This window comes from Schistocerca piceifrons, chromosome 8 (assembly GCF_021461385.2).
Source record: "Schistocerca piceifrons isolate TAMUIC-IGC-003096 chromosome 8, iqSchPice1.1, whole genome shotgun sequence".
NCBI classification, from domain to species: Eukaryota; Metazoa; Arthropoda; class Insecta; order Orthoptera; family Acrididae; genus Schistocerca; species Schistocerca piceifrons.
In genome coordinates, this window is record NC_060145.1 from 16,141,576 (window position 1) to 16,158,872 (window position 17,297).

Sequence of the window (17,297 nt, forward strand, 5' to 3'; positions counted from 1 at the left end):
AACTCTACCATCTGGTGAGCAAGATGTATGAAACCGGCGAAATACTCTCAGACTTCAAGAAGAATATAATAATTCCAATCCCAAAGAAAGCAGGTGTTGACAGATGTGAAAATTACCGAACAATCTGTTTAATAAGCCACAGCTGCAAAATACTAAAACAAATTCTTTACAGACGAATGGAAAAACTAGTAGAAGCTGACCTCGGGGAAGATCAGTTTGGATTCCATTGAAATACTGGAACACGTGTGGCAATACTGACCTTACGACTTATCCTAGAAGAAAGATTAAGGAAAGGCAAACCTACGTTTCTAGCATTTGTAGATTTAGAGAAAGCTTTTGATAATGTTGACTGGAATACTCTCTTTCAAATTCTGAAGGTGGCAGGGGTAAAATACAGGGCGCGAAAGGCTATTTACAATTTGTACAAAAACCAGATGGCAGTTATAAGAGTCGAGGGACAGGAAAGGGAAGCAGTGGTTGGGAAGGGAGTAAGACAGGGTTGTAGTCTCTTCCCGATGTTATTCAATCTGTATATTGAGCAAGCAGTAAAGGAAACAAAAGAAAAATTCAGAGCAGGTATTAAAATCCATGGAGAAGAAAAAAAAAACTTTGAGGTTCGCCGATGACATTGAAATTCTGTCAGAGACAGCAAAGGACTTGGAAGAGCAGTTGAATGGAATGGACAGTGTCTTGAAAGGAGGATATAAGATGAACATCAACAAAAGCAAAACGAGGATAATGGAATGTAGTCAAATTAAGTCGGGTGATGCTGAGGGAATTAGATTAGGAAATGAGACACTTAAAGTAGTAAAGGAGTTTTGCTATTTGGGGAGCAAAATAACTGATGATGGTCAAAGTAGAGAGGATATAAAATGTAGACTGGCAATGGCAAGGAAAGCGTTTCTGAAGAAGAGAAATTTGTTTACATTGAGTATAGATTTAAGTGTCAGGAAGTCATTTCTGAAAGTATTTGTATGGAGTGTAGCCATGTATGGAAGTGAAACATGGACGATAAAGAGTTTGGACAAGAGAAGAATAGAAGCTTTTGAAATGTGGTGCTACAAAAGAATGCTGAAGATTAGATGGGTAGATCACATAACTAATGAGGAAGTATTGAATAGGATTGGGGAGAAGAGAAGTTTGTGGCACAACTTGGCCAGAAGAAGGGATCGGTTGGTAGGACATGTTCTGAGGCATCAAGGGATCACCAATTTAGTATTGGAGGGCAGCGTGGAGGGTAAAAATCGTAGAGGGAGACCAAGAGATGAATACACTAAGCAGATTCAGAAGGATGTAGGTTGCAATAGGTACTGGGAGATGAAGAAGCTTGCACAGGATAGAGTAGCATGGAGAGCTGCATCAAACCAGTCTCAGGACTGAAGACCACAACAACAACAACAGGTCAGTGTTATTTACTGCATGTGTTGGTGGTTGATGTTTTGGTATCAGCACTTGTGGTTGTTTTATGTATCTTAGGGGAAGTACTCGGCTCCAATTTTTTGGTATTATCAGTTGTATTTGAGCTATATAGGTCATGGGAAGTGTCAGATTCCAATTTGTTCAAAATGGGTGTGAAATCTTATGGGAATTAACTGCTAAGGTCATCATTCCCTAAGCTTACACTCTACTTAACCTAAATTATCCTAAGGACAAACACACACACCCACACCCGAGGGAGGACTCGAACTTCCGCCGGGACCAGCCGCACAGTCCATGACTGGAGCGCCTTGGACCGCTCGGCTAATACCGCGTAGCTCCAATTTGTCATCGTAGCTATTTGTGTTTCGATATCATGAGCTGTTGTTGACCTATATAGGTCAAGGGAAGTGTCCGATTCCAGTTTTTGTTGTTTTAGGTGTTGGTTTTGTGGTATCCATAGTTGTGATGCGATTATAATTTTTGGGCCCGGCACACAGTTTAATCTGCCAGGAAGTTTCATATCAGCGCACACTCTGCTGCAGAGTGAAAATTTCATTCTAGTTGGTTTTTATTTTGTGGTATCGACAGTTGCAGTTGAGCTGTGTAGGTAAAGGGAAGTGACTGATTCCTGTCAATACTGTAAGTGTAGCGGAGTTTGGGAATTTTGTGGTGTTCTTATGTCGTTTTGTGTGGTTTGGGATAGTGGTGAATGTCTGTATGTGTTGATATTTAATTTCTCACCATCCAAAAACACCCAATTTCCCGCGCTGGTCCCATTAGTTTGATTATATTTCTGGAGGGAGATGTGTTTGTTGGTTTCATATATATTTTCTGTTTGTTGTGTTTATGTAATGACGTCATAGGCGCCATATTGGAGACGTTGAGAATAGTTGTTTCCGCCATATTGGTGACGCCGTGGGTCAAAGCAGACGGATGGAATCTGATGCTTCTGTGATTCCGAAAGACGATTGGTGTAAGTTCAACAACAGAAAAGAGACATTCAAATAAATACTCATTACCAGTGTCTGTTATGAATGCAATTAAGCTCACATTCAAGTTTCTTGCAAACCCTGATTTATTGAGGGTGTGTGCTTATGGAAAGACACAAAATGCAAATAAAAGCCCCAATAATTTAATTTAGATTATATGCACATTCGAAGAGAAATAAGAGAAACCTGGAGATTGAGGAGTATCAGTAAGGAGGATTTTAAAATTGAGGTACGCTTATTACATGTAGAAGTATGAGAAGAAAATCTTTGAACCTCATTTTCTCTGTTTTACATTTTTTACGTTATTGGAAGCCTTTTCTCAAAAAGTATAAGCGCTAATCCTACGAAATTTTCAGGAACTGTTTGCAACGTGTTGCTGTCTCCCTGGAACTAAAAAAATACAAAATCCTGCAATTACATTCTGATTTTTAGATGCTTGTATGTAGAAAAAAAGTTAATTTTGGATGTGTAAAATTAAAAACCCTGTTAATGATACAGTCACTACCATTAATTAATAACTGTCATTCAGTGCTCTTATAACCTTGTCAGGACATTACAATAAAATTTTCAGATTAATTGCATGTTCAGAATTTGAGTTATTGTTTTTTATAAAAAAATACAGTAAAAAAATTAAGAAATCAAATTTCTGGCAAAATATTAATCCTTCACATTTTATTATATTTTTCCTTTAAAACAAAGCTCTTTTGCTTTACACTTGCAAAGTTTTAGATTTGTACATTAATAAATATGGCTGCCATGATTTTTTAAGTAAATGTTTACATTTTCCGTTACATCCCCCCTTAAGAATGGCTTCATTTACCAACAGGATGGGGCACCGCCACACTGACATCTGGAAGTGCAGGAATTTTTAAATCAAAGGATTACTGAACAATGGATCAGTCGCACTGGACCTAATGATTCAGCCTTACATTACTGACCTCCAAGGTCACAGGACCTGACTGTATGAGGTTATTTCTTGTGGGGGTTTATAAAAGACTCTATGTGCTTCTTCTACCATCAACAATGAATGAACTGAGACATTGCATAACAGTAGCTGTGGAAACTGTAACTGAAGACATGTTTGCTGTAGTGTGCAGACAATTTGAATACCACATTGACATACGCTGTACATCTCAAGGAGGACATATTGAACACCTATGAAAAGATATGAAAAAAAAAATTTTTTTTTGAGTTTCTCATTCATCAAAAAAAAAGTTCATTGTATATGTTTATTGGTTTCAGAAATATAGACATCCCAAATCAGATGATTCGTTTTGATACACCCTGTATATTTTGTGAGGTTATCACAATTTACATTGTCATTGATTATTATCCCAAATAGTTTTATGTATTTAAAGTTTTCTGGTATGCACTTATTTATGCAGATGTTGATATCCTCATTGTCTTGGTTCTTTAGTCTGAACTTTAAACAAAGGGGCTTAGCAGTATTGTTATGCAAATGTACTTCAAAAAATGTTTTGATAGCAATGTTTACTTCAAAGTTGGCTTTTCTTTTTTTTTGTCATTATCTTTGAAGAGTGGAGTTGTAGTATTTTGTAGGGTATCCTTGACTTACTGTGATGACTTTGGACTATAGTAATCTTTGAGTAGCTAAGTCAAGTGGTGGCTGGAATGTTAACTGGTTGCTAGTAAACTGATGCATTTCTTAGAACAGTAAAAAGTAGGCTGAGTTCCAAGTATGAAAATATTAAGTAGAATAACAGAAAGTATACATATATGTTGGAAATATTGTGTTCAGAGGAGTTAGTGCATGGCTCTTAGGACTAGCAGTCATATAATTCACTGTTATTGCTTGATGCCAGAGTTGATACATACTTGTAAGAGTGTATAGCAGCACACTTATGTGGCGGAAAAGAGCAGATTTCAAACAGTGTGTTGGTAAAATTGCTGTGTGTGAAGGATTACTTCTGTCTCTGATTTGACATGCTGTATGACTTTGTACTTGACTGTTTGGCATTTATTACACCCTTGTACCAATAAAGCCCTTACTATTTGCATAAATAGCTATATTTATGAGAGAACCGAAATACCAGAACGTTTTAAATGCATTTTAGAATGAGCTTGCTGAAACAGTCAAACTGTCTGTCAAAGTAGAGTCTCAAATAGCCCGAGTCAGTTCATAAGTTAATAAGATCATGATAATTAATGTAAATAACAGAAACATCAGTACTAAACATGGTTTACTTTATTATAACACTGCCTAGACCAAATCTGATTGTAGATTCATATTCCCTATCTCTAATTCTACAGTTTGACAACCATTTCTATAACATTTCATTTTCAGTACTTCTTTAGGTATATCCATAGTATGTTTTTTATGACTTCATTCTTATTTTTACATGTTAAACAGGTTCAATCAATATCTTATCAACAGGATTTGCACACATATAGAACTGGCAGCATGTGAGGGACCCCCATATTTTGTTATGATGCACCAAGTCATTGATAAATTGGTGCACATCCTAATTTAACAATGGATTGACTAATAAGTAACTTAGAGTCATGCTGTCACAGCACCACATTGCTTGCTTGATGCACTAGGCCCTCACATCTATTGGTTACCCTTCACTATTGGATACAGCCACAAGGTGTAGTCTCACACAATATGGAATCATCCATACAGGCAAATACCAATGTACACAGTAATGTCATCAGACAGACAATCAGTCAGACACAAAATAAAGTGCATATTCATATTTGTATTTGGAGTTAGGACTAGCACTGGCTGAGTTGAAGAATGTGTTTAAGTTGACTGTTATGCTTTAACTTTGAAATTATTGCATAATAGTATTTTTCACAAAAACAAAGTATTAATGAAATTGAATAGATGTTACTACATCCCCATGCTAAAAAGGGGCATCCAGCTATCTTCAACAGTAATAAATGCTGTAAATGCTGTTCCATATTGTGTGGTGGGCAGTTGAGTAATTATTTTTTCTGTGGCACTACTGTAATTCAGTTTTATATTTGCTATCCACTGTACCTTTAATGTTATTCATTATCAAACGCAGTCTAGAAACAGCAGAAGAATTAAGAGAAATACAGCCAGAATTAGCCGCTTCAGTGAAGATCTGTATATATATGTTACTCAACTAAAAAACACCAGAAAATAAATTAATAAAAGATGTAAGGAACTGAAACATTGATTGGAAAGATTATATTTTATGACTTTACACTGATAACACCATGTAGTGTAAAAATTTTGTTTTGCCTCACAGTGAGGGCATGTTTTCGTTGGTGTCTCATGTGACTGCCTTTGTTGCTTTCAGTGGCACATGAAGTGATGGATTACAGCATTAAAGGATTAAGAAGAAGCAGCTTTAGCTGAAGATGGGCAGCATGTGGCATGTGTTGTTTGAAACACCAATTTACTTTTCTTCACCTCCAATGATGCTGTGGTGTATGGGCAGGTGTCAATAATGACAAACTGTGGAAGGATACAAGGTTATTTAGACAAAATTTCTAGTTGGTGTGGTGAATAGACACTTTCTCTGAGTGTAGAAAAATGTAAGTTAATGTCAGTGAGTGGGAAAAACAATACTGCAACATTCGAATACAGCATTAATAGTGTGTTACTTGACACAGTCACATCGATGAAATATCTATGCATAGCATTGGAAAGTGATATAAAGTGGAATGAGCACAGCAGGTTGGTAATACGAAAGGTGAATGCTTGTCTTCATTTTATTGGGAAGGTTTTAGTAAAGTGTAGATTATCTATAAAGGGGATGACGTATAGAATGTTTGTGCAGCCCATTCTTGAGTACTGCTGTAGTGTTTGGGATTGCCACCTGGTTAGGATTAAAGGAAGAAGTTGATGCAATTCAGAGGCACGCTGCTAGATTTGTCAGTAGATTTGATCAGCACAAAAATATCAAGGAGATGCTTCATGAACTCAAATGGGAATCCCGGAAGGAAAGACAAAGCTATTTTTGCAAGGAATTAATGAGGAAATTCAGAGAATGAACATTTGAGGCCAAATGTTGACCGATTCTACTGCCGCCAATGTACAGCTTGCATTAGGACCATAAAGACAGGATGAGAGAAACTAGGGCTCATACAGAGGTATACAGATAGTCGTCTTTCCCTTGCTCTGTTTGTCATATCTGAGAACATATTCTAAGCTTAAACATAATGAGTTATCCTGAACAGAATGACCTCCTGAATGTCAACCAGAATGTATTCTGAAAACATTGATCATATGAAACCCAACTTACTTTTCTCACATGACACACTGAAAGCTTTGGATCAGGGGAGTCAGGTAGATTCAGTAAGTCTTGATTTCTGAAAAGCACACCCACACTTATTGTGTAAAGTATGGTCATATGGGGTATTAAGCAAAATTTGTGACTGGATCGATTACTTTTTGGTAGGGAGGACACAGTATGTTATCTTGGATGGAGAGTCATCATCAGATAGACAAGTAACTTTGGTTGTGCCCTGGGTAGTGTGTTGGGACCCTTGCTGTTCATGTTATGTATTATTGACCTTGCAGGCAGTATTAATAGTAAAGTCTGGCTTTTTGCAGATGATGTAGTTATTTGTAATGAAGTACTATCCAAAAGAAGCTGCATAAATATTCAGTCAGATTTTGATATTTCAAAGTAGTGCAAAGATTGGAACTTGCTTTAAACTTTCAGAGATATGAAATTGTGCACTTCACTAACTGAAACTGTGCATTATCCTATGACTATAATATCAATGAGTCATTGTTGGAATCAGCCAACTCATACAAATATGTGGGTGTAGCACTTTGTAGGGATATGAAAAGGAATGATCACACGGGTTCAGTCGTAGGTAACACAGGTGGTAGACTTCGGTTTATTGGTAGAATACTGGGGAAGTGCAGTCATACTACAGAAGAGTTTGCTTGAAAATCACACATGCAAGTGGTTCTAGAATATTGCTCAAGTATGGGGGAGCTGTACCGAATAGGACTACAGGTGACATAGAATGTATACAGAGAAGGAAAGCATGAATGGCGACAGGTTTGTTTAATCCATGGGTGAGTGTCACTGAGATATTGAAGGAACTAAATTGGAAGACTCTTGAAGACAGACATAAACTATCCCAGGGAAGCCTATTTACAAAATTCTGAAAACCAGCTTTAAATGATGATTTGGAATATACTACAGTCCCTGACATATCGCTCATGCGGGGATTATGAGAATAGGATTAGAATAATTACTGCACCCACAGAGGCATTCAAACAGTCATTCTTCCCACACACCTTACGTGAATGGAAGGAAGGAACCCTAACAACTGGTAAAATAGGACATGCCGTCTGCCATGCACCTCACGGTGGTTTGCAGAGTGTAGGTGTAGATGTAGACAAAGATGTACATGAGTGAATGAACTATATATGCATAAGATTTATGAATACTCATGTGAAATGTACAAGATTTGACAGATAAAAAAATAAAGGAACAAAATACTACTTGTTGATAACATCTCCAACAGACATGCACAAAAGTGAACCCAGATTGTTAAAGTGAAGTAAAGTCTGGGATGATAGTTAATGAGTTTTTAAGAGGTCATATCACCAGTCAGTTTTGGAAAAAATGGATTATATCGGAAAACTGTCTAATGAAGAAAAGGACATTTGAAAACCTAACAGTTTTTACTAGGCTCCAGGCACCTGTTACCCATCCAGCATTTTGGCTTTACAGGTAGTCTATTACTTACTGCCAATCATTACAAAGAACACACTACCAGTATTTCAAACATTAATACTATGTCTTTGACAGTAAATCATGTGCCTAATGTGCAGAGTATGTAATTAAACAAACAGAAGAGGACAGACACAGTCAATTGATCTAATTCCTTTACATGATTACATTGGATTAATCTTGCATTGGGGTCTGTAAAATCATACTCTAGCTCTTTGTTATGTCTTCTTCACAAAAATGGCATTTTGTAACTGTGATAAGATCAGAATGTTGCAAGAATTTGAACCTAGTTAACTGACTACTATTTTTAAGGCATTGGCAATTGTGAGACATTTGGATACTGGTTGGTACTTAAGGAGTATTTTATATTAATAATTTTATTTTATTTCAGTAAGTAACAGAGTAAATTTTCTTAGATTGGTACCTGACTGAATGAAATTCAGACACACATCAATCTGTCTTATGATATCATATAAGTTGCAGTTAGAATTTCTATAATAAATTTACTGTTTGCAGTGCAGGTACTGCAGTGAATTAAAAAAAATGATAAGGTTATATCTGACAGGTTCAAATTCATCACTGTAGTACATAATATTTAAACCACTTAGACTTAAGGCATGAGAATAATGTCCTGACATTGTCCACTGTAACTCACTGCATTACTTAAGACGTATATATGCATGCCTCGTTAAGTTAACCTTATACATATCACAGAAGCTGACTGAGGTTTCAAACATAAACAGAACTGCACTAGTTGCTGAATATCACTTTGCCAATATCACATTTATGTTTTCATCAGTAATAATGTCCACATGATATTTCAGGATACATGGCTGTGTGTATGCAAATTAAATACAGTTGTACAGTAATGTGATGACAGATTCCAACATGCTGCCTGTCAAAGCAGCTGTGTGGTGTTTCAATCTTTCTTACCCCGTTTCTTCTTCTGTCCACCATTACTCTTTCTCCCAGCAAATAGCCTTACAACTGCCCTAATAATGAAGACAGCTGTAAGAAGGGCTACAAATCCCACAGCCAGTAGCATGGCTATGACATCTAAAAGTAAATACTGATACCAGGTGAGATCCATGGCTGCAGATCTCAAGTGGCGTGCACCATTGTGCCTGATGACATACTCGGTCCAGTAGATGGCTTCCTCCAGAGCTGGCCTCGGCCGGTCATGAAAGAGGCGTGACAGCTTCTGTGCCCTGTCTCTGTAACTGCAGAGATAAAGCAGCTACTGAATGCAGGCATTACATTAATTTCTACTGCATAGCTCAGAAAGGTGAAACAATTACAAATAATTTTACATAAATGACACATTGTCAGTTAGAATAGTTTGGTACTTGGGCGGGGCTGTGAGAATATTTTCTTAAAATTCTGAACGGTCTAAGCTAAAGAGAGATGTGACTCTCAGCAAGATTTTACCAACAGTATATCCGTCAGAAACACATCAACATAATCACCTCGACAGCTGAGGCTCATGCCTTAGCCACGTACCAACATTCCAAGAAATCTACAAAGAAGGTTGTTTTTCCTTTGTGCTAACTCACACAGTGATAGATTTGAGGAACTGAGAAACGTAAGGACCCAAAATGCAGAAACAAAGTTTTGAGAAAAATAGACATTTGAGAAAATCAGATTTTTGGCAAACAGCCACTATCATAGATTCAACTTGTTTATTAAACAGGTCTCAACATCTTATATTTTCTAAAAAAAGATCATGTACCCATTTCACATATGAAATTTTTGTTAATATTTAGGATTATTATTAATCTTGATCTGGAAAGTTTCATATATAAGCAAGTGGCAATGGTGTCTTTTGACTGCTGTGTGGTTTGTAATTAACATGAAACTAGGAACAGAACATAAAGAACAGGTACTAAATGCACCACACACATGATTACAACACATGCCAATACTTAATGGTCTTCAATATCACCATTTTCAAGGAGCACAATCTCCGACTTGAGGTTTAGATGAAACTGTCTGTTCACTTTGGGCATGAAATCTAGCAGTTTTTTTTTAACTCTGTGTGTTTCAAGTTTGATCTAGTCATTTTTTTTTTTTTTTTTGAGTCTTTATGTTTTGAGGTTGAGATTTGCCTTCCACCTAAGTATTTGGGGACTAGATTTTGCAATACATCTACAAACTGTGGGAAAAGACAAATTCTGGTCTCTCTCATTGTTACTTGAAGGAAATTGTGGACTTCTACAACTCCAATACAGAACATGTTACTTTAAACAAGAGTTCATAGCAAGCTGTTGGAAACTTCACCTTTGTAAAATTTGTGAAATGTACATTGTTACCACAAACAAGTTTTGGTTTCCTAGTGAGGTTGGTAACACTTTTAAATGTTCTGAAATCCTTGGCATCCATTTTAAAGACTGGAATGCAGAAATCTTGGAATGTGACATTCTGGTGGGATATTTCTTCATGAGCTTTCAGCTTTTTTGAAGAATTGGGCAACATTATAGCCAGAGAGCATTCCTGGAACAAATAAAACTTGTGTTTTGGGCCCTTATGGAAAAATACCAGAGAAATTGGTGACACGGCTTTTCACTAATGTTCATATATATAGTGATACAGCACTCATAAAATTGGTTCACCACTAGATAAACATGCTGCAGTCTTAAAATCAACAAACAGTGTACTTAGACCCTTGTGAGTCTCCACACGTCATTTATATGATACCTTATTTGATATAAAGCACCAACATCCTTACTACTTCTTCTCTAGGAAAGCATGAGGCTCATTCAGGGTCAGCTACAGACCATAGGGTGAGTAAAGCAGAACATCTTCTGAATAAACCTAACCTGACCATTTGCTTTTAACAATGTATCACATTTTTCACAATATTACTTATTTTGATTATTACTTTCAGCTTATGACTGTTAGACCTTTCTTGCCTTGCCGAGGCAGAGAGTGTGCATCTGTCCTTGTGGCTCTGATTTCAAAAGTTTTTAAAGAAACCCAGGTCTCGCTATTCATCACAGCATGGCGTATGACAAAGGTAACAATTTTTTTTGCATTTAGTAGTAATAGTATCTTTATTCACCCATTGATCTCTTTTTACAAGGATATAGGACATGTCAAAGTATATACATGTTTAGACCAATTTAAAATAAGCTAATTTGTCCTCACTATCAGTCACTGCACACACTATACACACATTGTTTCATAACACTTCACTCACTACACACACACACACACACACACACACACACACACACACACACACACACATAATACCGGTGATATCTGGGCCATTTTCTGTACCACAACTTCCCATTTGCTCTCCTGAAAAACTGAGTCAGCATCCCTCTATAATAAGTGAGATGTTGAGCTGAGAAAGAGGAAGAGGTGTTAGTGTTGTGCTCTGCATAGCTTGGGCGTAAATATTTATAGAAAAGGAAAAAAGAAGGAAAAAAATAGTGTGAAGGTGTTGTGTGGAATGCTGGATGTTTTATAATAATTATTATTATTTATCTGTATTACATTTTTTACCAAACCCCTACTTTGTTTTAGCTAAATAATACTTCAATGTATAAAATGTATTCATAACAGGTACTTTTTAGCTGCCTTTTTAAATAAGTGTATTTTTGCAATTTCTTTCATCTCTTTGGTAATTTATTGTACAGTTTTATTCCTTGGTAGAAAATGATGTTTTGAATTTTATGTGTATTTTTTCTTGGTAAATGTAAGTTGAGTCTAGCTCTTGTTCCATGGCCATGGACAGATCTGCTTGTGCAGTAATTACCAATGTTATTTTTGATATGTACAACTGACTGGTAAATGTATTCACATGGTGCAGTTAAAATCCCCAGTGTTTTGAACAGATCTTTACAATGAGGTCGACTACTATTTTTGGTTATTATTCTTATGGCTCTTTTCTAAAGTTTGAAAATTGTGTTCATATTTTGTGCATTTGTTACCCAAAACAGAATGCCATAGCTAAGAATTGAGTGTACATATGGATAATATGTAACTAAAAAACACTACATGTTACACACCGATGATAGGATTCTAAGGGCATAAATTGCTGATGACATTCTGTTTGCAAGTACCTTTGTGTGTTCATGCCACTTCAACTGAGAATCAATATTCATTCCTAGAAATTTTGCATTTGTGACACAATCTATAGAGGTGCCATCTTTATTTAATTTAACATTGTCATTTTCCCTCTTTAAACTGAAATTCATGGCATTAGTTTTCATTATGTTCATTGTTACTTTATTGTTTAATGACCAATGGTAAACTTCCTTGAGAGTTTCATTTGCCTTCTCTGCGAGGAGCATTCTTGTTTTTTCAGTGGCAATAATATTGCTGTCATCAGTGAAGAGAATTTTTTTACCATGAGTAACAGTACTGGGAAAGTCATTGATGTATATCAGGAACAGTATTGGCCCTAATATGCTACCTTGCAGAACCCCTATATTAATGTATTTTGGTTCAGATAAGTGTTTTACTAAATGTTTAGATCTATTTGAAGTATGTGTTATCTCTACTCTTTGTATTCTATCTGCTAGGTATGATCGAAACCAGCCATTATCTACCCCTGTTATTCATAATGATTCTTATTTATTTAATAGAATCTTGTGGTCAACTGTATCAAATGCCTTATAAAGATCCAGAAATATGCCTGTGACACACTCATCTTTATCAAGAGCGTCAAGAGGGTATTCTACTATGGCTGACTCTGTATTTTTGCCACTTCGGAAACATAACTGTGAGTCACTTAAAACATTGTATTTATTCAGGTAATTCATTAATCTATCTTTCATAACTGCTTCTATTATTTTTGAGAATGGTGACAGCAGGGAAATGGGCTGGTAATTTTCTATGTCTTCTACATTTTCTTTCTTAAGCAAACGTACAACTCTTGCATATTTTAACTGCTCTGGAAATGTCCCTGATGTGAAGGATTCATTTATTATATTTGTTAAGGGCCTTGTATAATCTCTATGCATTGTTTTAGTACACCCATTGGTGCTTCATCTTAGACTACTGACTTTTTATTTTTTAGTTTTGGAACAGTTTTATTGACTTCATTCTCTGTGGTTGGAAGTAACATCATTGTATTTAGTGCAACATTATTTACAGGTGTTATATTTGTTTGGGGGAATGTTTGCTGTAACTTCTCTGCAATAATTGAAAAATGCTCATTTACATAGTTTGCTAAATGCTGTGGATCATTTACTACCTTATCCCTCTCCCACAGTAGTATGTTATTCTGCATTTCTTTGCCTCTCTCCGTTTCCTTTTTTGTAGCATCCCAGACCACTTTGCTTTTATTCTCTGCATTATATATTATTTTGTCATTAAATGACTTTTTTTGCAGCTATCAGCACCTTACTATAAATCTTTTTGTATCTATGATAGAAATTTAAGAATTCTGGATAATTGCGACCCTTTTTCATGAAACTGAGGTATTTAAGTGTTTGGAAGGATTTCTTAATACCTGCTGTTATCCATCTGTTTTTGTGTGATGTTGATACAGACAAGCATACTTTTGGAAATGCCTTTTAAAAGTTCAGTTTAAATAATGTAGAGAATTTAGAGACTTTCTTATTCACATTGGTTTCCTTATACACTTCATCCCAGCTTTGTTTTGCTAGTTCTTTTGAAAAATCTTTTATTTTGATTTCTGATAGATGTCATTTGTAGGCTTGAAGTTTACGGAATGATTCAATACCTGATTTTACTGTTGTTATTTGACAGAGAGGGTCTGATAATCCGAGATCTTTTACAGCTACATCACGTTTTTCCCTGTCGATATTTGTGGCCACATAGTTAATTACTGATGAAGTCATTGTAGTAACCCTTGTTGCACTATTGACCAATAGGGACATGCCAAAACTCTGAGGGATATTTATGAGGGTGCTGCTGGATTCATTTATGATATTAGTGTTGATGTTCATGTCACCACACAGAATTATGCTGACCTCTGTATTTCAGACTTTATCTAGAACTTCTGTTAATTTATTGAAAAAAGTGTCCACACTATCACTTGAAGATCTATACACACACAAAATGGTTAATTTCTTGGTGATATTAATCCCTGTTAATTCAATAGCCGATATTTCAAAGTGTTTGTCTTCACTTACTTTACGGAGGTCAGGTCTTGATTTGAACTGTGTTCCTTTTCTTATATAAATGCATGATCCTCCACCCCTCGAAGTAGTTCTGAAGTAAGAGTCTGCTCATTTCATACAATAATAATGCTACATGTTGGATTTCTGTGTCTCTACACCAGTGCTCAGTAACATAAACTACTGTGCAGTTCGAAGATTGGAGCTCAATTTTTAATAGATTTGTTTTATTTTTTATTGATTGCATGTTTTGATGGAGGATTGTTAAGTCTGTGAAATGCCCCATGTTACTCCTTCCAATGATTTGTTTTTCTTTGTGACATCTGGTACATGTGATATTTGAAGTGTTAAAATCTGTCTTGTGAGTGTTTGCTTCAGTATTTTTTAAGCTGCTCTTTAGGCAGGGGAACCTGTTGTCTGGATTTATCCTAAAATAGAATTTGGTATTAAAAAGCTGGTTCATGACTGCAACAGGTATCTCAATTACCATTCTCATTATATTCTGAATTAAGCCATACATGTACCTTACAAATGTAAGGTCTTGCTAAAATTTGGATTTTTTTTAAATGTCTGGTGATAACAGAGATTCAAAAATAATATTCTCTGAATTTGTAATGCTTGTCATAAGTTTATGGGGCACATTATTTAGTGTACTGTATTAGAATTATTGTACGTGAGCTGTGATTACACACAGTGATTAGGCCTTAACTCAACAATAACTCCGCAAATTGACAGTCATATAATTAAAGCAAAATAGAGAATATTAACTGGAATTAAATAACTTGGATCTTTGTATGCATATGATATCACATACCCAACAAGATAAAAAAATACAGGGTGTAACAGAAATCTGCAGCTAAATATGTAGGACATGTTTCTTGTACATAGCGGAAGTAGAAGTAAATGTGATGTGAGCCTGGCTCCAAAGTGGTTTATTTGCATTTTAGAGATCATTTCCAGCAACAATTCACAGAACATTAATTTCAGGAAACGTGTGGCAGCAGAACATAGGTACCAACTCACTCATGGTACTGTTGATATACAGATCACATTATTGTTCATACTGGTACATCATTCACTTTTGTTGCCTTACTTACATATTGTAAGGTACACTTGTCTTACTGTGATGTCTTTGGACTATGGTCATCGTTGGGTAGTACAGTCAAGTGGCAGCCAGAGTGCCAGGTGGTTGTCACAGTTGTGTGCCTTGTACAGTGATACATTTATGTAAACAATAAAAAGTAGGCTGAGCAAGTAGAATAACAGAAAGCATATGTGTGTGTTGCTGACACTGTGCTCAGAGTTAGCTGGCACACAGCTTGTAGGGCTAGCAGCCATGTCATTTGCTTCTGTTGTCTGATGTTTAACACAAAAACTGGTGCGGTGCACGTATTAGGAAAGAGTGTATACCTGGTACTTACATTGTGAAAAAGAGCAAAATTCCATAATAAGTAGTGTTTCTGATACAACTGCTGCATTTGAAGAATTATTTCTCTCATTATGATGATTGACATGTTGTATGATGACTGACATGTTGTATGACTTTATACTCAAACATCTTGATAATTACTAATCCCCCACACTGAGAAAGCTAGGTGGGACAATACGCAGTGTCGAGCAGAGAGACAGCGTAGCAGACTGTACGGGCTGAGGTTTTGAACAGTGAATCAAATAAATGGAATGCTTTACACAGTTTAGGTGTCAGAAGAAACTAGGGGAGGTTCGTGGAGCAGCCCTTGATATTGAAGAGGATGCAACAACATACAACAGCAACAGTTCCAGGCTTTGAAAAGTAAAAAAGATGTTGTTTTGCCAAGAATGGCTGCATTAAAACAGCTGATTGAAGCAGTTGTACTTTTGAGTGAAATAACATATGAGAACTGGGAGTGAACTGTATTAAAATTATGTTTCACATGTGTAATCGAGTAAGGGAGAGATTGTTTAGCTAGTACCATCATGACCCAACAACATGTGGACACAAATTAACTATTAGGAGATGTAAATAAGGAACAGAAGGAAAGTAATGTGGAACAAGAGGGTACTAAAGACTCAGGATTTTTAGACAGTACCGAAATTAAAATGGGGGATAGTATTACATGCAGCAGCACACCTTGTTCAGGATCAGTTCAAGTGTAACATTGAGTTTAATAATGATATTACAGACATTAATGGAAAAAACAGAAGAAAAATAAAGAGGTTTTAATGGCAAAACAGGAGGAGGAGCGGAAGGAAGAAGAAACACAAGGGTGGAAAGAATTTTAAAAAGTGTGATCAAATATTACAGAAACCATAAAAAGTTGCAGTCATATGTGAAGATTTAGACATTGAAAATCAAGTAGAAATTTCCAAACTGGACATTGAACTATAAGAACCAAACCAAAATAAAGCAGCTGCAATACAGATTAGGAAATCCAAGTAAGAACAAATTTAGGTCACTGAGACTGTGCGAAAGAAAAAAAGAGATATAGAAGCAGTGGATTGTAGTGTAACCAAAACAGACAAATAAATGTACATTATGGAGACTTCAACAGTACCAGATTTATGGGCGCAGATTGGTTGACAAAACATGAAGTAGAGATCCATTTTCGAGTAAATGCTGTGAAAATTCAGAGGAGAGCAGTTGGTAACATTCAAAGAGAAGAAGTCCACTTGTGTTACCAAGGCATTGATGAGGATATACTGTATGATAGAAAAACATTATGGAAAGCTGGCACAAATGGATCAGGTAAAATAGAGCATTTTGAAACAGCATCTAGAAGAGGAAATTACCCAGCAGGCTGCAGAGAACGGTGCCAAAATTGAAGAAAATAGATCAAAATCCCCTAAAAGGAAAGTGAACAGAAAAAAGGCAGGGCAAAAACAAAAAAAAGAAGGAAATGAGGATGAGATAGGAAAGCCACATGAGACAGACAATTCGAAGGTTTTTCAAAAGTAGAAGAAGCAATGAAATTTATTTTGCAGCGTGAGAAAGAGTTGTAGAAAGAAAAAGGCAGACAAACTGCAAGCATCACTGTGCTGTAGTGTTGTTGTGTCCAAAATGTTATCTGTGAATTGATGCTGAGGCACTTTTTTTCACATTTGCAACACACGGAGTGTTAAGGGCAACT

General features: G+C 36.1%; 1 protein-coding gene across 1 annotated transcript in view; it reads right to left on the reverse strand.

Moving 5' to 3' along the window:
• Positions 1–4,596: 4,596 nt before the first annotated feature.
• LOC124711987 (UDP-glycosyltransferase UGT5-like) overlaps positions 4,597–17,297 on the reverse strand; it is a 98,319-nt gene continuing 85,618 nt past the window's right edge. Inside the window, exon 6 of the mRNA XM_047242272.1 lies at positions 4,597–9,318. Within this exon, the coding sequence (XP_047098228.1) occupies positions 9,018–9,318 (301 nt within the window). The 3' untranslated portion in view covers positions 4,597–9,017. The remainder of the gene's footprint in view (positions 9,319–17,297) is intronic.